The sequence below is a fragment of the Malurus melanocephalus genome, unplaced genomic scaffold, assembly GCF_030028575.1.
Source record: "Malurus melanocephalus ecotype Western Australia unplaced genomic scaffold, MMel_1.1 scaffold_731, whole genome shotgun sequence".
Lineage (NCBI taxonomy): Eukaryota > Metazoa > Chordata > Aves > Passeriformes > Maluridae > Malurus > Malurus melanocephalus.
The window spans coordinates 169101-191802 of record NW_026623963.1 but is presented as its reverse complement, the minus strand read 5'-3'; the positions used below and the strand labels follow the sequence as shown (position 1 = coordinate 191802).

General features: G+C 60.3%; 4 protein-coding genes across 5 annotated transcripts in view; 1 reads left to right on the top strand and 3 right to left on the bottom strand.

The window, feature by feature from the left end:
• TRAF2 (TNF receptor associated factor 2) overlaps window positions 1-2520 on the bottom strand; it is a 24338-nt gene extending 21818 nt beyond the window's left edge. For both annotated transcript variants that reach the window (XM_057384659.1, XM_057384661.1), the window contains exon 1: window positions 701-2520. In XM_057384659.1, the coding sequence (XP_057240642.1) occupies window positions 701-871 (171 nt within the window). In that variant the 5' untranslated portion in view covers window positions 872-2520. The remainder of the gene's footprint in view (window positions 1-700) is intronic.
• A 401-nt stretch (window positions 2521-2921) lies between these two features.
• Window positions 2922-6120, top strand: EDF1 (endothelial differentiation related factor 1). The gene is made up of 5 exons (XM_057384672.1): window positions 2922-3036; window positions 3162-3213; window positions 4243-4403; window positions 4957-5050; window positions 5582-6120. Exons 1-5 carry the CDS (start codon window positions 2959-2961, stop codon window positions 5641-5643), a joined length of 447 nt encoding a protein of 148 aa, XP_057240655.1. The 5' UTR covers window positions 2922-2958; the 3' UTR covers window positions 5644-6120.
• Window positions 6121-6951: 831 nt separating this feature from the next.
• Window positions 6952-19526, bottom strand: MAMDC4 (MAM domain containing 4). Its single transcript, XM_057384667.1, has 29 exons — window positions 17920-19526; window positions 17261-17374; window positions 16707-16880; window positions 16366-16506; window positions 15958-16103; window positions 15755-15839; window positions 15396-15524; window positions 15008-15154; window positions 14771-14847; window positions 14351-14509; window positions 13671-13755; window positions 13118-13312; window positions 12697-12801; window positions 12341-12472; window positions 11950-12080; window positions 11760-11865; window positions 11381-11497; window positions 11029-11163; window positions 10788-10918; window positions 10499-10715; window positions 10021-10158; window positions 9795-9916; window positions 9628-9718; window positions 9277-9423; window positions 8866-9000; window positions 8476-8603; window positions 8285-8399; window positions 7991-8166; window positions 6952-7410 (listed from the first exon to the last, which is right to left on the bottom strand). The coding sequence occupies exons 1-29, from the start codon at window positions 17963-17965 to the stop codon at window positions 7369-7371; spliced, it is 3666 nt and encodes a 1221-aa protein (XP_057240650.1). The 5' UTR covers window positions 17966-19526; the 3' UTR covers window positions 6952-7368.
• A 65-nt stretch (window positions 19527-19591) lies between these two features.
• PHPT1 (phosphohistidine phosphatase 1) lies at window positions 19592-22369 on the bottom strand. The gene is made up of 3 exons (XM_057384666.1): window positions 22223-22369; window positions 21945-22069; window positions 19592-21168 (listed from the first exon to the last, which is right to left on the bottom strand). Exons 1-3 carry the CDS (start codon window positions 22362-22364, stop codon window positions 21076-21078), a joined length of 360 nt encoding a protein of 119 aa, XP_057240649.1. The 5' UTR covers window positions 22365-22369; the 3' UTR covers window positions 19592-21075.
• Window positions 22370-22702: the final 333 nt, after the last annotated feature.

The following is a 22702-nucleotide window of genomic DNA, read 5'->3' as shown; positions in this document are numbered from 1 at the left end:
CGCCCCGCCCCGATCCGATCCCGAACCGTGTGCCGAGCCCAGGCCATGCCCCCCGGCCGCTCGCCCGGGCCCCGCCCAGCGCCCCGCCCCGCCCGACAACGGCCCCGCCCCCCAGCACAGACCGCACCCCGAAACACCCGATACCCCCATCAAACCCTGTCACCACCCCCGCTTATGCCCCCTGCCACCCCCAGTGGCAGCCCTTCAGTCACCTCCCTTCAGCACCTGTCACCTCACCCCTCACCCCCTTAGCCCGTCCTCTCACTTCTCCCCCAGCAGCACTCCTCGCTGATCCCCCACTATCCCCTGCCATATGCCTACCTCAGATCACCCCGCTGGGAATCAACACAGACCCCCAGGACTCCCTCACACTCCTCCAGCACCCCTCATCTATCCCCTGGGTTCCCTCACCGATTCCCTGAGTCTGTCTCATCCACCTCCCGGGACCTCCTGGGTCCACTCGTCCATCACAGGGACCCGCCATCCATCCCCTGGGATCCCTTCGTGCATCCCCTCAACCTGCTGGAGGGGGACCCAGAGGGACTGTGATGCTCAGCCTGGGGCCACCCGGGGTCCCACTGGGGACGGGCATCCCCCAGGGGAGCAGCACCTGGTCCCTCGGAAGCGGCCCGGAGCGAGCCCTGAGGAATTGTTTTATGTCACTTTTGTCCATTTYGGGTATCAGTGGGCCCCCGCCTACCTGCGCACAGAGTGCCATGGTCACCTCGCGTCCCGTGGCGCCGGCTGGCGGGGCGGGTGGAGGCCAGCGGTCGGGAAGGATGGGCGGTGGCCGGACAGAGACGGCAGGACGGCGATGGCAGGAAAAATGCCGTGTAGGGGAAACGCGCGGCGCAGCCCGCACTGAGGTCATGGCGACGTGCTTGTCGCAGGGGAACTTGCTCGGCAAAAGGTCACAGCAGTAGGATTTGTCCCCAGCCTGTGTGCCCCCCCTAGCGCGATGACTCCGGGGCTTTACCGCCTGCTGCACCGTCGGGGCACGTTCTCACTGCGGGGAATTCACCCAGTGCCGGGGAAATCCTCGCCAGTCGGAGCCGGGCGCAGTGACACAGAAGTGACAGAGCGGCCAAGGTGACTCTCCCGGGAGGCTGCCTGCGAGGACGGAGCCGGAGCGGCGGGGGTCGAGGTGAAGGGCGCGGCAGAGGGGCTCGGGGACACCGAASCCTTCGCGCGGGGCCAGGCGCTGCTCAGGCACCGTCAGGGCGGGATGCTCCAGCCAGGGAGCCGGGACAGCGCACCCCTGCGTGTGTCGGCATCGGGAACGCCACGGGCACAAGCTCCCCTGGGATCAGCACCGCTTCACTCACTGTACCGCCCTTTTACCCAGCACAGCCGCACTGGTCTGGGAACACCATCAYAGAAAACTTGGTGATATCATCCAGCAAAGGAAAATCCTGTCTGCACTTCCTGATCAGCGCCGGGGCAGGACGTGCTGTTTCCAAAGGGACAAGAAACCCGCACCAAACGCTTGAAACGCCCGGCGCCTCACAGGACCTTGGGGTTGCTCCCAAAAAAGACGGGATGGGACAGAATCCCCTAGGTAGCTCACGGTAGCAGTGGAACGGGATGGGACCACTTGGGGTTGCTCCCAATTCTGCCGTTGCTGCACACCGGCTCCACTGTAGGGCCTGAGGAGCGAGCCTGGCATCTTGCTAATGTCCCATTTCCACCTGCCAGAACTGCTCTCTCCCGTTCCCTGGGAGCCGGAGCCAGACGCGTTGCAGTGTCCGACAAATGACATATGACAAACCCTCRCGCCCTCCCGGTGCCTGATTTCCAAGCCATGTCCAGATCATCACCGTGATCGGGATCCAGGACCCCCATGATCCGGCTTTGTCATGGGGTGACCCCACAAAACCGGCCCGGGCAGTGTTAATTCCGTKCCCTCTCGCTTCAGAAATGACAAGAGCGGGAGCAGCTTTTTATGCCTTTACTGAGGAACTTTCTGGGTGATTCTGATGCAGCTTAGGGTTTTTCATCGCATCACAGAATATCCTGAGCTGGAAGTGACCTCCCGGGATCATCCAATCCAGCTCCCGGCCCTCACAGACACCCAAACAACCCCACCCTGTCCATCCCTGGCAGCGCTGTCCAAACGCTCCTGGAGCTCTGGCAGCCTCGGGGCCGGGACCATTCCCTGGGGARMCTGGGCAGTGCCCAACACCCTCTGGGGAAAAAACTACCCAACCTAAACCTCTCCTGACACAGCTCCAGYCATTCCCTGGGTCCTRTCCCTGTSACAAAGAGCAGAGACCGGAGCYGCCCCTCGGGAAGAGCTGCAGCCCACGGTAAGGCCTGTTCTCAGTATCGCCTTTTCTGGGCTGAACCAGCCCAGTACTCTAAGCCGCTCCTCCCCTGGCGTCTCCGGGCCTTCCCCGTGCCAGTAGCCGTTCTCTGGACGCTCCGCCGGGGTCCCCCGCCACACGAAGATCCCACATGGCATATCTCCCCCGCCGGTGCCCGCGGGCGCGCCGGGACCGACGGACCCACCACACGTAACCACGAACAGCTGCACTGCGCATGCTCGGCCCGCCTCGGCTCAGTCGGGCACGACTATTGGTCAACGGGTCTGACAGCACCGCAGAACAAACCAATCCCTGACGGGTACCGGGTGATTGGCAGGGTCAGCAGCCAATCTCAGTGTGCACAGACACGTGCCGTGTTACCTCAGGCTGGCGTGCTCTCAGCCAATGGCATGGCGAGCAGGCTGATTGGCAGTGCGTTGCACCTATCAGAAGGAGCGCGTCACKCCTGGGCGCTGTTAAGCCAACAGTGCACGCAGAAGGCGGGCCCCGCCCCCTGCGCTCGCTCTGTCCCCGCCTATGAGCGGCCGTTCCGCTGAGGGGCACGCGCCTGGGCCYGTCAGCGCGCGCGGCGCTCCCGGGGGCGGGCAGTGGGCGGGGCCCCGGCGGCGGGCGCGGCCCGGGCGGGGTGGGAGCGATGGCGGAGAGCGACTGGGATACGGTCACGGTGCTGCGCAAGAAGGGCCCGAGCGCGGCCCAGGCCAAGTCCAAGCAGGTGAGCGGGGGGAGCGGCGGAGGCCGGGTGCGGCGTCGGGCAGGCGCCGGGTCTGCACTTGGCGTGGTCGAGGCCGTCGCTTTCGGTAGCGCCGCGCTCACCGCGCACCTTCCCTCTCTCCCCAGGCGATCTTGGCGGCCCAGCGGCGCGGGGAGGACGTGGAGACCTCCAAGAAGTGTGGGTATCCCGCGGGGGGTGCCCGGTCCGGCTTAGGGCGGTTCCCTGGGATGGGGAGAGGGGATCGGAGGCGGCGCCGCCCGGCTGAGCCAACGACCCCAACCTGGGGCCTAACGCGCAGCCCTGAGAGCCACAGGAATGACGCCCCTGGAGCTGCCCCGTAATTTCTGTTTGCCCGGGGCAGAGCTCTGCCTGGTTTCTGCAGAGATCTCGGAAGAGCTTTCAKGATCACAAAACTTAAACAGCGTATTTCTCTTGAGAAATGAAATACGCTTGAGTTTATGCAGCATATTTCTCTTGAGAATTTGAATAGCTGCTGTCTTCCTATGGCRCTGCTCTTTAATAATTCCTTTTTTCCTCTCCGATGTAAAATTGCCAGTTTCTGTCATGTAGGGAGGAGATTCTGATGGGTGGAAACAGAGAGTTGATCCTTTAAGGAGGTTTAGTCAGGTTTGTTGAGACACTGAACGTCAGAGGCTAATGTGAGAGAAAGGATTCGAACTAGGACTTAAATACTGTAACTAAAATGAGGAAAAACAATGTGTTTTTGAAGCTCAGGCTTTCAGCAAAGCTAAGTACAGTTAGACTTATAAAAGGTGCCAGAAAATTGCTTAAAAGCCACTTATGCTACTGCTCATACTTGAGCAAACATGATTCAAGTTCAAGTATTGACTCCTCTGTGCTGCAGCACAAATGTGTGTCTGCAGTGAAGTTTGAGTCTTAAACCCCCTAGGAAAAGCAAGAGCTGCCCTGTCTGGAGTGAAGTTCAGGTATGAAGCAGGGAAAGGGACGGGCTCTGTGTGGCTAAAGGTTCACAGCACCATAAGCAGGGCTAAGATAAGGTTCCCTGGGCAGGGCAGGATCTGGGTGAGATCAATACTGATGTTGGCATGTTGAAATCCGGACAGCTCCCTGGGATCCTGGGCAGCTGAGGGCTTGGAAAAAGTCCTTCAATACTTTTTGGCACGCTTCTGAGCCTTATTTTGTTTGTCCTTGGTTGTTTTTTTTTGTTCTTGCTTTGAATGACAGGGGCAGCAGGCCAGAACAAACAACACTTCATTACAAAGAACACGGCTAAGCTCGACCGCGAAACAGAGGAGCTGCACCATGACAGAGTTTCCCTGGAGGTGGGCAAAGTGATTCAACAGGGCCGGCAGAGCAAGGGCCTCACGCAGAAGGACCTGGCCACGGTGAGTGGGGCACCTCCAGGGGAGGGTGGGYACCTTTCATGTCCCCTTGTGGGCAGCTGCAGTGGGAGGGAGTAACGGACTAGAAGTTTGGGGAACACAGCATCTCGGGTGTCCGATTTCCCGGCAGCTTCACCTCTCTGGGAAGAGTTTTGAGGTTTGTCTGTGCAGACCTTGAGCCCCAGGTTGGAGCCAGAGCCTGTCTGTCACTGCTGAGCTGGTGGGAGGCTGCCCCTCCTGCTTCCTCCCACCTTACACCAACCTGGGGGGTTTGTACCATCTGGGCTGAGCAGTGTTAGCAACTCCCTCCTGTGTGAAGGAACAGCAATCCCTGGTGTTCTTACTCCTCCTGGAAAGGAGGGAARTCAAAGTCTGTTCAGGATGGATGACACCAGCACTGGGACACTGCAGGGAGGTGCCAGTGGGGGTGGAGTCAACCTGGGAGCAGCACTTTGTGATCTCTCCTGGCATAATGAGGGGCTGTTCCTTACCTRTGTGAATCCTGGGTGGCTGCTGCTGAACATTGCTGTGTTTGAGATTCACCCTCTCTTTCCAGAAAATCAATGAAAAACCACAAGTTATCGCTGACTATGAATCAGGACGAGCGATCCCCAATAATCAGGTCATGGGCAAGATCGAAAGAGCCATCGGTGAGTTAAGGAAGACTTCAAAAATATTGCCAGTGTTYGGAGGGGTGGCTTGGGGGAACGTATTTACATTTTTCCTGAGGAATCTTGCTGGCTGGAGTTTATCATGAGTGTGGTGCCATGAAGTCGTATTCTGATAAAACGTGGATCTGCTGACTGAACCAGAACTGGGAGCTCTTGATCTTTGTTTGCACCTTCATGTGTGTGGCTGTGCCCTGGAGTCCATCCCAAAACCCAAAGCCCCCAAAATCTGTGAGATGCTGAGACCCTTGGAAGCCTGATTGCACTTGTGGAAGGATTTAGTGTTGGTTTTATTCTCTTGGGCTGGTTCAGATCCCATCTCCTAGGAAGACAGTTGTTTTTTGTTTGAAGTCGGTCTGGTGTTCCTAAAAACTAAAGTAGCATCCTCCTGAACTCTGGTTCCCCTGCTCCCTTTTTGGGTGTTCTCTTCCTTAAGGTTGAAATTGATGGAAATAAAGTTAGTGGGTGAATAATTGAGTGCTGATGGTGGTGGTCTTTTTTGTCTTACTCTAGGCCTCAAACTGCGTGGAAAGGACATTGGAAAACCACTGGAAACTGGCCCWAAAGGAAAATGACAACAAAGCCTCGAAATCACTTTGCTCAGACTGATCTGGCCCAGCTGGTTCTCCTCAACCACTCTGCTTATTGCCAAGCTGAACAAGAGGGTTTCAGACTTGCTTTTGGGGGGAAATCTGCTGAATATGTACCTGCTGTAAAAAGGCAACCTTAAAGAAGCAATTTTCCTGATGTTTGTTTTTCCTTCCTCCTTTTCAGAGATTGAGGATCTAAATCCCAAGAAAAAACCCAAACCCCACCTCTGATTTTCCAGAAAACGTGCATTGTGGTGTTAGCAGCAGCTGATGTTAAGGCACTTGGGGTGATCTGAAATGTGATCGCTTGAAAAAAAGTTTGGGGGATGGGTGAAATAGAAATAATTTGGGAGAATTGGGACTTGATCAGAAATGATGACTCAGTCACTGTATCTCAATGGGTTTGGTTTGTTCTTTCCAGCCTGTTTTAAAGAGGTCTGTAATAAAGTTTGATACCCTTCAGTTGTCCAGGGGAGCTGCTGCTTGTGACCAGCTGGTACTAAATGTTGTGGCTGGGTGCGACTGGAACTGCACCACCTCTTCCTTCTGGGATTGTAATKAAGGGGGTGCCTGGGATGTGGGCCAGCACTGTCATAGCCTTCCTGGCTGTGTCATCTCTCCCTGTGTTAGGGGTGGTGCAGCTTGGSTGGCAGCCTGAGGATGGAGTCAGTGCAGTGGATGTGAGGGGAGCCTGTGGGGATCTGCAGAGTCAGGCAGGTACAAAGGCATCARCTGAAGCTTGAGCTCTCCTTGCCCTTCCCCAGCTCTCAGCTCTGCTGAGGCCTCATTTCTGCAGGCAGGACAGGGCTGTGGGGATGGTGCTTGTCATGACTGAGGCATCACCTCCCAGCTGGGTGAGAGGAGGACAGGCTCTGGTCACGCACTGGTTAAGGCTCTCCCCAGCCCCTCCAGCTGGACGTGGGGTCTGGGGAAGCAGGATCCTGGTGGGCTGCTCATTGTGCAGGGGCTGAACTGGGCTGCATGTGTGGTTGGGTTTGGAGTTCAGTGTTAAAGTGTGAAAGCTGGGTGCAAGGGAGGGGTCCTGTGCTGAGGAGAGATGGGGGCCCAGGCCCTGAGCCCAGCCTGCACTTCAGRAACATTGAGTGGCAAATTATCAAGTGCCCTTACAAAGTGTGTGGATAGCAGATGGGCACCTGTAGACCAGAGTGGGAGCTGCCTGCTGCCCTCAGGGGTGCTGTGTGGTGCCCCACTCTACTCTCTGCTTTCCCACCCACCACTGACCCTCTCCAAAACCAGCAGAGGCACTGTGCTTCCTCCCTGTGGGGTTTCTGTGCCCTGGGAACTCTTGGGCTTTGTTCTGATGATGAGAAGACTCATGTCCTCTGCAGCACCCACTGCTCTTCCCAGCTCTGGGGGCCAAGACCCCACACTTCAACCCCCCTTCCACAGCCAGAACCCTTTGTGGATAAGRACAGTCACTAAGAGAACTCCCACTSCTGCCACCTGCCAAAGCATGGGCACGTTGCTGTCTTGGAAACAGAAAGTTCATGTTACAAACGACAAATACACTTTTCCCRAACACTAGGAGGTAGTGATGGCAGCGGTGTGTCCCTCTGTGGGGCTGGCTCCCCAGCTTGCCAGCTCCCCAGTGCCGGGGCAGAGAGCAGGTGACTGCTGGAGTGTGGGTTCTTGTCAAGGGATGGTCTGTATCTGGCAGGAATGTGCAATTCCTGTTGCTGGCTGGTAATTTCAAGCCTCATTCCCCTCTCTTGAAGATATAATGACCTTGTCCTGCAAAGAAAGATGCATGGGAACTGGTGACAAATGTGGGCTGTCTGCTGTGAAACACTGGGATTTCTTCTGGGCTGCAGTGAAGACAGCCTGTGTGCCAAACTCTTGTGGTCAGCAGAGAGCCCAGCAGAGGCATCAAACCCCCAGTGTGCCCAGGGGGCTCCAGGTTTGTTGTTGGCATCCATGCTGGGGCTGGTGGCTGTGCTGCAGATGTCATGGCACCAGACCTGTCCAAGGGACCTGCAGCTTAAGCCAGCTTGCACAGATTTGAGTGCTGGCTCATCCAGCACATCCATCCTTGGGTAAGGATGAGGCATGTTTTCCAAATCCCCTTCCCACAAGGCCCCAGGGTGGGGGCACACTCGGCTCTTTCTGGAACAGCTGCTTGGTGGCAGGAGCATTTTTAGGTCAGTCCTACAGCTCTGGGTCACTGGTTTGTCAACAAGCAGATAAGAGGCAGAGCCCTTTGCACCTCCCTGTCGTGTTGGTGGAACACGAGATCAGGGAGAACCTGCTGGTGTTTGCTGAGCTTTTAGGAAAATGCTGGGCTAATCAGGAAAGTCCTTCACCCCATTCTTACATCTCGGAAGGTGATATTGTCAAAGCCCAGGGGACTGTTGCTCTCCGCTGCTGTCCTGCTTGCCAGCCCTCGCTGCTTCAGCCAGTACCAGMCCCCAGCAACCACCAGTGCCACAAYGATGAGGGCCAGGAGCAGACTGAGCACCACCTCCACCACRAAGCTGCTAGAGGATTTCTCTATAGGAAGAGGAAATGCTGTCAGCCCACTGCCCAGAGAGCTGCCTCCAGCCTCAGCCCATCACCCTGGGCTGCTCTGGGTTGACCTTTCAGAGCCAGAATTAGCCCCCCTCTGCACCTTCCACTGGACCCTCTGGGCTGGAATGGCAGCCCACCCCAGCGCTGTACATGATGTCATCCAGTGCCACCGTCCCCTCCATCGGCCACCTCCTTGTAGTGATCTCAAAGCTGATCTGCAGGGAAAGGTGGGGTCTGCGGGGCTGATGCATACCCCCCCCCCAAGACACCCTGCGGGGTGGCCCCACTTACCTGGAACTCACTGGGGCTCTGTACTGGCACCACGGCTCCCTGCCAGCCCTGGCTGCGGTGCCCCGCCATGGTCCATACGGTGCGTTTCCCCACTGCGCTGTGCAGCGTCACCCGCAGCTCCCCRCTGGCTGCAAGGAGGGGGCACAGGCACCCTGGCATCACCAGCTGCCCTGAGCCCACARGAGCCACCAAGCCCTCTTGGCTGTGCCATGCTCTGCTGTGATGGCACCCAGAGGGAATGGGCCATCCCCAGTGCCCAGCTKGAGCTGAACCTGAGTGTCCATGGTCCATGAGTGGGGAGGACTGAACCCCCCACTCCCATATTGGGTTCATGACACCCAGGAATGGCACCTCCTCCCTGCCCCTACAGCAGCACAGGGCAGTGCTCACAGAGGTGCTCCGGAATGTCCATGTGGTACCAGAAGCGCAGGCAGGAGTCGGTGGCCGCAGGCAGGGGTGGGCTCTCCAGTAGGGCACTGGTGCCCCTGGCACCTAGCACGCTGGTGTCGAAGTGCATGTAGTGACCTGGACAGGCAGGGACAGAGCACAGGRTATTCCCCAGTCCTGCACCCATTTSTCCCACCCCRCTTGGGCCATTCTACYCAAAAATGCCCAGAGTGATGCCTGGAGGGAGGTGCAAAYGAGCCCAGCACCTCACTGGTCCCTCCCAGGCAAATGTGGGACAGGGATGTTGTGGAGCCAGGCCCCACAGGGSGTACTGGTCCGACCCCATCCATCCCCAGCTCCTCTTCCTCACTCTGGCCATGCMAGGGTGCCTGGGCAGGGATGGGTGTTTCCTACCATTCCTTGTGCCCAGGGTGTGATCCTGCTCGGGGCTGGGGTACTTGGCCAGGGTGATCCCACTCTTCCAGCCCCAGGCAAAGCTGTACAAGCGCGGGTCTGAGGGGCTGCTCCAGCCACACGTGTCCAGCTCGAAGTCACAGGATGCTGGCAGGAAAGAGGGGCTGTGAGACACCCAGTGCTACCCGGTAGCAGATGGGGCACCCATGTGGTACACAGCACACCCAGCTTTGGGCCAGGCCGAGCTCAGGGCAGGAACAGAACTGTCCCGATCCCCATGGCTGCATGCCTCCATAGGATGGCCTATCCCCCCCATCTGATCCACGGTGCCCCTGTGGGGTGGGGTCTCACCTGGCCCGGGGCAGGCTCCATCCAACACGTGCAAGTCATCCAGTGCGATGTACCCGTGGTCACCCCCAACTCCAAATGCCTCCAACACCACCTGGGCAGGATGACAAACTGAAGCTGGCAGCCTCCACACACCACTCATCACCCCCCACCACCCTGCCCTGTCTCACCTGCCAGTCCCCATCGGGCTGGATGGTGACGTGGCTGCGGTGCCAGTTGCTCCCCTCCATGGTGCTCACAGTCAGCACCTTCCTCCGTACCCCACTCTGCTCCACGAACACCCTGAGGGAGCCTGCCCAGAGCACCCAGCATGGAGGAGGTGTCCTGGCCTGTGCCATGGGGGGCCCTCATCCATCTGGAGGTGCCCCTAGGGGTCTCAGGGTTGGTGCTACTGACCTGGGGTGCTAGTGCTCAGCTGATACCAGAAGACCAGGCACTGGGTGGGCACAGTGGGCTGGTAGGGCTGRGAGGTGAGGGCAGCTGTGTGCCCTGCAGGCAGGGAGATTCTGTCTGTGCTCACCACCATGTAGTGGCCTGTGGGAGAGAAGCCCCTGTGCTGTGACCCCTGCCAGCTCTGCTGGGGAGCAGTAGGGGACAATTGAGGCTGGGTTTTCCCCCCCCCCAGGTCAAGGAGTCTCCCCAKCTTGGGAACCTCCCCAGGATTAGGGAGCCCTGGGGCTGCGAGACTGGGTTTGGTGAGTCACAGGGTTAGGTGCAGTATTGCCTTCTGCTCATCCCRGGGAGGGCAGGTAGGCCAGGCAGGACACAAGGGAAAGCAGGCACGGCTGATGTGGGGTACAGGCAGGACACTCAGAGCAGGCAGGGAGGACACTCAGTGCAGCAGGGAAGCAACAGGGCCACCAGGGCCCCATACCTGCGGTGGTGCCGATGGTGTGGTCGGTTGCAGGGCCGGCGGTGGTGCCGGTGCCATTGCTCTGCCGCTGCCAGGTGCCCTTCCCAGTGGCTGCCAGGCCGCAGTCCCCCGCCTCGAAAGTGCAGGAGAGCTTGGCCCCGCAGGGTCCAGCGGTCAGCGCGAGGTCATCCAGCCCCACGTCCCCCAGGAAGCCGTCCCGCAGCACCTCGAAAGCCACCTGTCCCCAGGCAGTGGTGTCAGACACCCTGTGCCTTGCTGGTGTCAGGGACATGGGGGGCCTGCTCCTCACCTGGTACCGCTGCTGGCCCGTGGCGGGCAGTGTGGCCCATGCCCGGTGCCAGAGGCTGCCCTGGCTTCCTCGGCAGGTCCACAGCACCATCTCCTCCCCTCCCTCTGGCYGCAGCTTGAGGTTCAGAGTCCCTGGGCAGAGGGGAGCGTGGGGCAGCCATCCCGCACCCCTTGGGGACCCCGTTATCTTCAGAGTGAAGCCGGGCTGGAGCACCCCTGGGAGGATGCTGTGGGGCACTTACCAATTTGTGGGCCAGCCAAGCGGTACCAGAAGGAGAGACAGCGTGGGGCAGCAGCTGGCTCCTGGTGGGATGTGAGGAGCTGGGCCCGCTGCCCACGGCTCCACGGCACAGAGGGGTCGATGGACAAGAAGTAGCCTGAATGTTGGGGACAGAGAGGGTGGGGGAGACATGGATGTGAGGGCTCAGCATSACCCACAGCCCAGATTTGGGGGCTCCCAGGCTGCCCTAGGTGAGCTTGCTCCATAGGCATGGGGCTGCTGGGAGTGCACAGGGCATGTCTTGGCCCTGGGGATTGAAGGCAATGGGATGCCCCAGGCTCCTGGGCTGCCCCAAAGAGCTGCCAGCCCCTTACCTGAGCCAGTGGTGTGGTCAGAGCCCTGTCCCTGCCCYGTGCTGCGGACCCATCTGAAGTCACTGGACAGATCCTGGTACCAGCCACATGTGCCCMTCTCAAAGTTGCAGGACAGCTCTGGCCGGAAGTGTGGAGGTGGAAGGGGATAAGGCACCCCAAAAACAAATGGGTCCCCCAAATGTCCCTTTCCCCCTGCTCCCTTTCCCCACTCTCCAAGTTCACCCCACASAGGGGTCCCAAGCCAAGGCAGGAGATGTGCTTGGCCCTGGCCTTGGGCCTTCTACATCACAGTCCTGYTCTTGGACAGAGTGACAGCCACCAGACGGTCCCCATGGAAAGGGTCTGGGGTTACCTCCCTGCCCACTTGCCCTGGCCATACCCGCAGCCATGGGTGACACCACGTCGAGGTAGCACTGCTCGAATGTCACATTGTCAACACCGACACTTGCCGAGCCTTGGAGATCCATCAGTGCCAGCAGCTCGACCTGGGGGCAGCAGCCATGAGCCTGGGGTGCCCAGCACTGYCCCACTGAAAGCCCCCCAGGCYRGTCCTTGTGTCCCCAGCACACCTGGAAGGGCCGGCTCCTCTCTCCCAGTGGGATGCGGACACGACCCCCAGCAGTTCTGCCACGACCYTGTGTGTGCCAGGCCAGCTGGGTGGTGTCAGTGGTGTGATCTGTGACGCTGACAGCGAGGAAGCCTGGCACAAGAGGTGGTGCAGAGGCTGTGGGCACCCAAAACCCCTGACCACCCTGTGGGAGCCCTCCATGGCACCAGCCCATGGTCACAAGGGTACACGGACATAGCGACAGGAAAACCCCAGCTCCAGAATGATGTGATGGGGCAAAGAGGGGTTGGGAGAGGCAGCAAAGGCAGCATGGGGGGCTCTGGGGGAAGGGAGCAGGCAGGGCACCCCAGAAATGGGCAGGGAGCAGGCTGGGCACCTGGGCAGGAGGTTACCTTGGGGGTCACTGTGGATGTGGTAGCTCATCTCCATGGTGCAGGCAGGGCCAGAGGGGCCCAGTGGAGGTGTCTGTGCCTTTGCCGGACCCACCATCTGTCCTTCTCCTGTCTGGAGGGCCAGGAAAGTGCCTGGGCACAGAAACACTCTGTGAGGTCAGGACTGAGGTCCCATATCCCTGGTAGTGCTCCCAGCCCTGCATCCTGCCGGGGCATCATCCCCCCTTGTGCAGTGGCACCCACGGGGCTGCCTGCTCTGGGGGCTCCTGTGGTGCTGGGCAGTGAAGAGCATTGTCTGGCTGGTGGGCAGTGCTGGGCAGTGAAGAGCATTGTCTGGGTGGTGGGAACAGCCTCACCTGTGAGGAAGGCGTCAGGCTCAGTGACTCTCTGCACACCCCAGCGCAGCCGACCCACACTGACATCGTGCCAGCCCCCGGCCCCTGACTCGAAGGTKGTTGTCCCTGCAAAGTCAAAGAATSCCAGAATCCCAGGTTTGGGTTGGAAGSACCTTAAAGCCCATCTCATTCCACCCCTCTGCCATGGACAGGGACACCTCCCACTAYCCCAGGTTCTTYCAAGCCCTGTCCAACCTGGCCTTGGACACTTCTGGGGCAGCCACAGGTTCTCTGGGCAGCGCAAGACTCCRGGTTCAGTCTTGCCAGGCCACTGTGCTCCCAGGGGCTGTGCAGACACTCATATGCCCTGTCTGTGGCAGCCCAGGGGTGCCCAGTCCCCTCCASTGCCAGGGTGGATGCTGGTGCCCGCCTCGGCTCTCACCGCAGYGCTTCTCGTCGGAGCCATCAGCGCACGTGTCAGCAAAGTCGCAGGCCAGCTCTGCTGAAATGCAGTCCCCGCTGTCACAGGCCACCTCCTCTGCTGAGCAGGGGCTGGCACCTGCCCAGCTTGGCAGCATGACCGGAGGCTTCTCTGCTGGTGAAACAGCCCAGGATGGAGAGTGGTGGTAAAAGGGCCCTGCAACAGCATCAGTGTGACTCGTTCCAGCCACTGTCCCCTGTCCCTAAGCATTTCCCTGACTCTCCATTTCCCCCATCTCATCCTGTCCCAGCCCAGCCCTGCTGCCACCAGTTGAAGGAGATCCAGGGCCTAGTAAGAGCTGCTTGTGTGACACATTTTGWCACAGAAATTGGAGTGTCACAGCCACAAGGACTAGCATCCCAGGGCAAGTGTTTGCTGGGCTGCACCCAGTAGGGTCCCTGTGATGAGAGACGGACAGGCAGACCATGTGGCAGGTCCTTTAGGGATGGTGTCATGGGCACTGGAACAGCTGCCCATGCTGGAGCAGGGTGAAGGACACCGCCCACCAGCTCACCCTGCTCCTTCACACAGCCCTGAGACAGGATCAGGTCATCGATGGCCACGGTCCCGCTGCTGCCAGCCACCCCCTCGATCAGCACCTGCAGAAAAGCACCATGCCAGACACATCAGYAAGGGGTCCCACACACGGGGACATGAGGACACCAGGAAGCCATGGCTCCTGTCATGGACTGACACACGTTTTCCCTAGGAAGGGGCTCGGTGGGAGCAGGGACAATGCTCTGGCTGACAGGGGTGTGCAGCGTGGGCTGACATAGCCACAATGGGCTTGAGGGGATGGCGCTTCCCCTGCACACAGTTGTGACCTGCAGCTGCCTGGGGGTGCCACTGGGGTGCCATTAGTGTGCCCTCAGGGTGTCATTGGGGTGCCTTCCAGGGTCAGCTTCCAGGGGCAGGCTGGGTCACATGGGGGACAGTAGACTGGGAAGGCATAGGGTGATGCAGKGTGGATGAAGACACTCTAGCAACCTCCCACTTCCAGTGGGCTGGGGGCTGGTAGGGAGATTTGGAAGTGGGGGCACAGAGGCATGAGGATGGCACATGCCAGCACCAGAGACTCAGCTCTGGTGTCTGGCTCCCAGTTCAGCCCTGGTCCCATAGGTGCCTACTGGTGATAGCCCTGTGACCCTGAGCCCGTAAGTAGTCCAGCCCTCACCCAGCATGGCACCAGCCCACCTTGAAGGGCCCTGTCACAYTGAAGTCCACTCTCTCCCGGACCCAGAAGTTGCCCAGGTCTCCTGTCCTCTCCCTCATCAGGTGCTTGGTGGAGTTAGTCATGTAGGAGATGCTGAGGCTGCTGGTGGCCGAGCCATGAAGGTGGCAGTACAGCACGAGCTGGGGATAGGGAGGAGGGTGAGCCTCAGGACAGGGGCATGTAGCCCACTGTGTCCTGCAGAGGTAGGGCTGTGAGGAGCTCAGAGCTCCCAATGGGCATTGGAGATGTCACCAAAACACCCTCCAAAACATGCTGCCCATACCCAACAAGGGCCAACCACAGCTCCAGCCCCATGTGAACATCCTCACAGCTGGGAACCCCATTTCCCATCACCACCATCTCCACATGGGCTGTGACACGAGGTTCCAGCTGTGACTCACAGAACAGGAGTTGGTGGCTCGGAAAGTGGGGCTGCTGAGCTGAGCGGTGCTGCCACTGCCCACGTGGAGAAAAAAACCTGCAGAGAAGATGCTGGGGCTGAGTGGAGCCAAGCAGATGTGTGGGTGCAGGACACCGGTGTCCTGGCACAGCCTTGAGCAGAGTCCAGGTGTGTGTCACCCCAGGGCATGCCCACCTGTGGTGGGGCTCTGATGGGGCACTGGTGCCCCATCACATACCTGTCCTGCTGTTGTTGCTGTGGTCCCGAGTGGGGATGCCATATGAGGTGCCCAGGTTCAGGCTCATGTTCCTGCCCCATACTGGTGCCCCAGCCACCGGCACCCAGCCACAGAGATCATGGTCGAAGGAGCAATGGGTGAAGTTCTCTGCGGGGAGAAGAGACAGCAGTGACCCAGAGATCGGTGTCCCAGCCCTCTCACGGACAGGTAGGTCCCTGTAAAGGGTTGGACTGATGCCACCCCTCTGCAAACCCTCAGGGTCGTTTTGCCCTCCYAGGCATGTGGCAGAACTGGCGGGACCCCTGCCAGCCCACAGCACAGCTCTGCCCCASCAAGGCAGACCCTCAGCCCATCTGCAGGACTCCTTCTGGGGTTCAGGGGTGCTCACTGCACTGCTCTGCGCCCTCGTCCGAGCCGTCCCCGCAGTCGTCGGTGCCGTCACAGAAGCGATGCTGTGCCAGGCAGGAGCCGTGGCGGCAGTTCCTCTCCTGGGCTCTGCAGACCTGCTGCCCGGCCTCTGAGGCAGGGGGACAAATTTCAGCAAGTGGTTGGTCCCACAGGGACACAGTGAGCACCCCCACATTGCTCCCTGGGGTGGCTCAAGGGACAGGTTTTCAGTGCCCACCTCATGCCCTGGCCAGGACAAGTGCCCCAAGACACAGCAAGCAATGGGAGAGCATCCTCGGGTTTTGGACCCCACAGAGTTCCCCCAGGATCCCAGCTCACATCCCAGCAAATAGGACTCACCTGGCAAGCCACARTTCCTGAACATGATGTCATCGAGTGCCACCTCTGCCCCGCAGGTGGGAGGTTGTGTCAGGGAGAAGATGAGCTGTGAAGGTAGGATGGGATGCCATGAGCCACCCAGGTCCCTCGGGGTCCCAGATTATCCCCCAGCTCCTCTSGTCCCAGCTTGTGGAGACATTGACCAGATCCTGACACTGTCTCACCTGGAACTGCTCTGTGATYCTGCCTGGGTAGGCAACCAGTTGGTGCCAGCCCTCAGTGCTGTGCTCGGGGCTCTGCCACAGCCCCACCACCTCGTCCTTGTGTGCCAGGGCCAGGCGCAGCACAGGCCGTTCTGTCTGGTTCAGCCCTGAGGGAAGCCCCAAAATGCCCATGGTATGGGGTATCCTGGTACCCCRAGGAACGAATGGAGTCCCACCCTCTCTGGGGGCTGGAGCTGGAACCCCTAGATCCCACCAGCTCTGCWTGTGGAGCATGGAAGAAACAAACAGGATGGCAAGGACCCATCTCAAGGTGCCGGTGGCACTGTCCTGCCATGGGGACAGAGAGCCCCATCCCTCCCCATTGCCTCCCATCCTCATTGCCCAGTAGCCAGTGCTGCCTGTGCCCACCTTGGGTGCYCTCACAGCTCCCTGAGAGTTGGTACCAGGCTCTGATCTCACATGTGGCAGCTGCTTCCTGCATCTCTGGTGACCTRAGCCAGGCCGTGGCTGTGGTCTTTKCTGGGGGGAACACGGTGACCAAGAACCAGCCTGGGGAGGGCAGAAAGCAGAGAAGGGGCTGCAGCCCCATTGGGTGGCTCCAGCACTACTCTTGCCCCTCCACGGGTCTGCTCCATGCCCTGCACCCTACAAGGAGGGCTGTTCTGGCACCCTGACTCCAAGGTACCCATAGTTCAGYGGAGCAGTGCTGTAGGTGCTCAGAGCCTGCTCACCAAGCAGCTCCTGCTTACCCAGGTCAGTGCCCACGGTGTGGTCTGAGTGAGACCCCATGCCCCACGTGGCCAGGCTGGCCCGGCCCCGCACCCATCCATATGTTGAGGTGCCCACATCCTGCCAGCCACAGTCGCTGTCCTCGAAGTCACAGGTGAAGGGGGTGCCCAGCACTGCTGAGTCCCGCAGGTACCCTGAAGGTGGGCAGATGGGAGGTCAAGGCAGGTTTGGGGCCACCCTGGGAATCTGYGCCCACCCCAGGGAACTGCACCCACCCCAGGATGCTGCACCTACCCAGGGAACCTRTGACCAGCCCTGGGGACCTGCACACAACCTGGGATCCTGCACCCACCTGGCAGACTCACCTGCACCCAGATGACCTGTGTTCAGATTTCCATGGATCTGCACCCACCCCGGGGCCCTGTACCCATCCTGARGCGCCCTGCACCCATCGTGGGCACCAGCACCACCCCAGAGACCTGCACCCACAACACTCCCCACTACATTGCCTGCTCTTGCCCCAGCAGCAGSTCCTGAAAGTGGGTCTGTGGGCTTGGGGGGTCTGGGCACCCACCACACTGGTTCTCGTCCGAGCAGTCGCTGCAGTCACAGATGAAGTTGCAGAGCTGCTCAGCCGCGCCGCTGCAGCTGTTGACGACCACGGACCCGCTGGGGAGGACGGTTCTGGCTATGGGAGAGACAATGGGGCTGAAAACCTCGCAGGGAAGCAGGCACASCGCCCGCAGCAGGTGACAGAGGGCACGCCTTTCCTGCACGTGGCATTTGTGTGGGCATCTCGGTTTGGGACCCTGCTGGGGCAGGTACTGAGCTCTCAGTTGCATCTTCCTTTGGACGACAGCCCCCACCCGACTGCCCCGGCACTCCCACACTGCCATTTCACACGGTCAGCCTCGGGCTGCCAAAGCCTGCTGGGGTACTAACTCTGCTACATCATACCCGTGCTTCGAGTCCCAGCCCCCATTTTGGAAGAAACAGGAAAATCTGGGCGGTTTTTGTCCCACAGTGAACAAAGCCGGGTGCTGGGGGCTCTGGCACTCGCTCGCCCTGGAAACCCTGGGCTGACTTCACCAGCAGAGTCCAGTAGACTGGGCTGTACCCGCCCCCACCCCCAGAGCTGGGGGAAACCGCCGGGGAGGATCAGAACGGAACAGCCAGCACCGCAGGCCCCTTCCCTCCCATGACACAACCCCTGCCCGTGTCGGCAGAGCTCACCCAGCAGCACCAGGAGGACCAGCATCGCCTGCCTGCCTGAAGCCATCCCGGCCACCGCGACGGTGAGAGAGCTGAGAGAGGCACCACCGTGAGTCCCGGGCTGGAATGTGTTCCTCAGGACCTGTTGGACTTTAGCCCCACTCTTATCGGCYCCCTGGCTGACCAGCAGGTTTATGGCGAGGCTGTGCCGGCCGGGACAGCGCACTGCGATCCTGTCATGCAGCACTGTCGGCACCACAGCAGCAAGCTGGAGCCAGGTGCCCCAAGAAGACCTTCAGCTCACCTCTGAACCTCTCTTCTTCAACCATTTTTCACCCAGGACTGGGACGGGGCCCAGGCCGGTGGAACACACCAACGTGGTGAGGGATGAAGACACTTCCAGCTGAGCCAGGGATGCTGCCAGCCCTGTGGGAGAAGCTGGCACCTCTGCTAGAGACATGGGGGCTCTGCCAGTCCCTGTGCAGAARAGTGGGACAGCCTTTGGGTGAATGTGTGGCAGTGGGCTGCACTCTGGGAGAACAGCAGACCTGGGAGTCTGTAGTATCTCCAATACTCCACCTCATCCTGCTCTCTAGCAGAGGGAAGCCAGTCCCTCTTGTTACTTCAGGCTCTGGTCCAAAGTCTCTCCAGCTCTCTTGGAGCCCCTTGAGGCACTGGAAGGGGCTGCAAGGTCTCCCTGGAGCCTGGGGATCCGGAGATGCCATCAGCAGGAGCCAGYGCCCACCCTGCCTGCACTGCTCTGGCTGGCAGCAGCATCTCAGCACCGGGCTTGTGACTGCCACAGGGCAAGGGGCACAGCTCCAGGGGCACAGCCAGGTCATTCCTCTGGCAGAGCCCCAGCAAGGGCTGGAAGTAGCACGGCTTGGCAGAGCCCCACAGGGCAGCACCAGTGATGACAACTGCTGCCCTTACCGGTTCCCTCAGCTGGGCAGGGGAAGCCGCTGCCAGGGCTCATGGGGGCTRCTACCCCACAGGACCCCTCTCACCTCTATTGCCACAGCCCCTGTACCCAGAGACGGGCTCCATTCAGCAGATCCTCCCCTTGGAGCCGATGGCTTTGCACCACAGATTGCAGTGGGATTGCATCAGGGGCAGTAAACAGGTTCAGCTCCTTCCCCCAAGGTCAGCCAGGTCCCTAAGGGCCAGCAGCCCCACATRCCCCAGCCTGGGCACCTCAGAGAGCAGGAGCCCTGTCCAGGAACCTGGCAGCACTGAGCTGGCCATGGGCCAGTGCCACTGGCAAACTAACCCTCAGCTTCCTGGGTGCCATGGTCAGAGAATCTTTCACAGGTCTGAGCCCTCCCCTTTGCACTGGGGACACTGGGCTCCCAGTATGAGGTATGGGCATACTGGAACAGATCAGGCCAGGAGCTGTGATGTTGATCACAGGATGGTATAAGATGGAAGGGGCAACTGGAGGTCACCCCTGTCCCACCCCTCTGCTCCAGGGTTCCCTGAAGATGTGTGCAGATGGGCTTTATCTCCATGCAAGGAGATAATGTGATGATTATGATGGGACTGGACTTCCCATGAGGAGGGGCTGAGCTGGATGTGCTCAGTTTGGAGGTGTAGGGGGATGTCACCCAAGTAAGCCCTGGCAGGAGGAGCCCTTTGAGCAGGGAGTGTTCTGGCAAGGGGYGAGACAGTGAGGACAAAGCAAGAACAGCAAATGCTACTTGAAGAAGAACTTTTTTTCCTGTGAGGGTTGTCAAAACCAGAGCAGGCTGCCAGACTGCTAGGGAATCCAAGTCATGAAGATTCTCAAACCCCAAGTGGTCACAGACCCAAGCAGCCTAATTCTAGAACAGAAACATGGAATTGTCTGTGTTGGAGGGGACTCACAAGAACCACTGACTCCAACTCCTGACCCTGCACAGTATAACCCAACAGTCCCACCATGATAGATCCACTGAAGCTGGCTCTGCTGGGCCAGTGGATGGACAGAACATCCCAGATAGGTCTCCAAGCTTCACAGTCCAGTGACTWGCAGATTTGCAACTGACTGCATGTGGCCACTGAGTAGCATTCCCTGCTATGGAGGGGGTGGCACACCTTGCAGGATGGAAGGACGAGGCGCAGCAGAGCCATTTTTTTGCCTGTGAAACTCATCCCCCCCATTGTGAGCCTCCTTTGAAGTCTGGGGCAGGACACGGCGCACAGTGAGCTGACCCTGCATGGCTTTGGACACAGAGGAAGAAGCCCACATCTCTGATGGCACGAGGCAGAGGCAGCAGCAGGGTCATGGCCAGGCAGGAGCTGGGAACACGCAGCGTCAGAGTCTGACAAAGAAATGGGGCTGGGACTGGCTGGAAGGCTCCTCCAGCCCCAGCCTCATGAGGGACAGATACAGAACCAACCCGGCCCGCACAGCTCCCCAGAGCTCTCCAGCCACTGAAGGCTCCAGCGGCTTTTCCCCATCTCCCACCATTGTGCCTCACTGGAAGCACAAGCAGGGAGAATCATTCAGGAATTCTGACAGACTTGAGCTGGTCCTGGGAGTCCAAAGGGATGAATTCAGGGAGGATGCTCYTCCTCAAGGTTTGACCACCTGCCAGAGCGGGAATGAGCATATTCTACCCAACCATGTTCCCAAGCAGCTCAGTTCCCTCCCAGCAGGAGACGGGGCTGGTCTCTCCCCCAGGTTTACCCTGCCTTTCCTTGCCTGGGGACCCATCGCTTTCCTCACCTGCCTCAACCCTTTTCAAGGCAAATCCTTGGATATACCTCCTGCTGTCTCCACCCCAGACTCTGCCTGCTCCCGTGCCAAGCTCCACTCAAGTGACAGAAAACATGGGGAGTTCCTTCCACGGTCAGCAGGCCCAACCTGGAGCTGGGAAGGAGCAGCTGAGCTATGAGCGTGGCCACCCGAGCAGCTGTGCTCCCCCAACAACTTTAATTCTCACAGACACACGTGGGATGAGCCCGTGGCACAATGAGGCTGAGGCAGAGCGACCACTGGCTTTACCAGTTTTGCCGTGCCAGGGAGGTGGGAACACCCAGCATGGGGACAGTTCAGTGACAGCGCAGAACAGGCGAGTTCAACACAGACGAAAATTGGAGAGCCTGGAGCACCACTGAGCATGGAGAGCCTGCTGCCAGCACCCAGGCACCGCATGCAGCCATGCCAGCTCCGGGCTGGCACTGCAGACAGAGGAGTCAGTACCCTTCATCTGCCCAGGTGATCTCGTAGTCAGGATACTCGGCCTTCAGCTTCTCTGTGGTCACAGCATGGTCAGCTCGTCCAAAGCCCTGCACAGGAAAAAGGGTTCCCAAGGAGAGCTGGTTGGTAACCACCCATGGGGCACCCCAGCAAGTCCCCCAGGCAGCTCTGGCAGCCCTCAGCAGCAGTGAGGCTGCAGAGTCTGTGCCAACTGCTCTGTGGCAGCTGAGCCTGACTACAGCTGAGGCTGGTATAGTGCCCAAGCAAAAGGACAGTGTCACCCTGAAGCTGGGAAAACTGGCAGCACTGTGGCCCGAGGACCACCACTCTACTGGGGCTGCAGCTGGGCTCTGCAGCACAGTCCTGGGCCAGGGTCAGCACCCAGGGACCCCCCACGCTGGTAATGGCCCTGAGGGTGCCTCCAGYCACCCTTACAGGGCCCCTATAGCACCTGACACTCTCACAGTAATGCCCCCAGGACACACTGACAAAGTGGGGACATGATTATTGTGAAGYCCAATTCTCCCAGCAGAACACAGCGCTGGGGGACCCCAAGGGACTCTGGCGCTGTGGGCGACCATGGGGGCGGCCCTGGGGGTGCTGGGAGTGTGGCAGCCCCACAAGCAGGTGCTCGGGGGCACATGGGGTGTCCCCCTTTGGCCAAGTACCACTCACCCAAAAGGGCTCTGCGGGGTCTCCTCTCCCTGGGGCACTCGGGGGGATCCCCAGGACTCCCGGGGGAGCCGCCACGCTCACCCCTTCCACCCCCGAGGGGACGCGGTGCCAACTCGGCCGCGGTCAGTGGGACTGCCACCGGGAAGGGATATGCCGCGTCCACGCGTGSGTCTCCTCGCCATCCGCTTACCACCGAGTACCCGTAGACGTGGATCTTCCTCTCCTCGGAGCGGTGGGAGAGGCGGCCGCCGCCCAGGCACTCGCAGCTCAGGCCATGCCGCGCCAGCTCCTCCGCGGTGCGCTCGAACAGGTCGGCTGCGGGAGGGAGCGGGGGGCAGAGTGGGGACCCCCGCCTCAGCCACCGTCCCGTGATGGGCCGGACCCCAGGGAGCCCCCGCCCTCCCCAAAGCCCGCTTTCCTCGGCATCCCCAGGCCAGAGTCCCACACCGCACTCTCGGCGCCCCTCACCGTGGTACTCGGCCCAGCCGTGGCCTCGCACGATGTCCTTGGCGGGCGCGCCGGCCCCGCGCACCCGCAGCAGCACGTACTTGAAGACGCCATCGCCATCGATCTGCACGTCCGGCACCCGCGACAGCGCCTCGCCCGCCATCACCGCCTCGCCCGCCATCACCGCCCCGCGCTGCCCGCACCCCGCCCCTTCCGGCCCAGCGCCCAACCAGCGCCGGGCTCCTCCCTCTGCTCCACCCCTTCCGCCCAGCCGGCCAACCACCGCCCGCGGCTGCAGGCCCCGCCCCCAGCAGGGCGGGGAAGCCTCCCTGGAGCGGGCCCTGCCGGGCAGCGCTGAGGGGAGGGACACGGCCCCTGGCTCGGCTCTGGCTGTGGCTCTGGGAACGGCAGCGGGCAGCGAGGCCGGGCCGGGCAGAGCGGTATAGGCGCCCCGGGTGCAGTGGGTGCGGGGCTTTGGCTGCGGTCCCGCCTCCCCTCCCC

Bases quoted from the DNA above. Each gene is read 5' to 3' on its own strand.
- PHPT1 (XM_057384666.1), bottom strand. From the start codon at position 22,364: ATGGCGGGCGAGGCGCTGTCGCGGGTGCCGGACGTGCAGATCGATGGC. The intron at 22,070-22,222 runs GTGAGGGGCGCC...TCCCTCCCGCAG, and splicing joins CGGCTGGGCCGAGTACCACG to CCGACCTGTTCGAGCGCACC. The intron at 21,169-21,944 runs GTAAGCGGATGG...TTTCCTGTGCAG, and splicing joins ACGTCTACGGGTACTCGGTG to GGCTTTGGACGAGCTGACCA.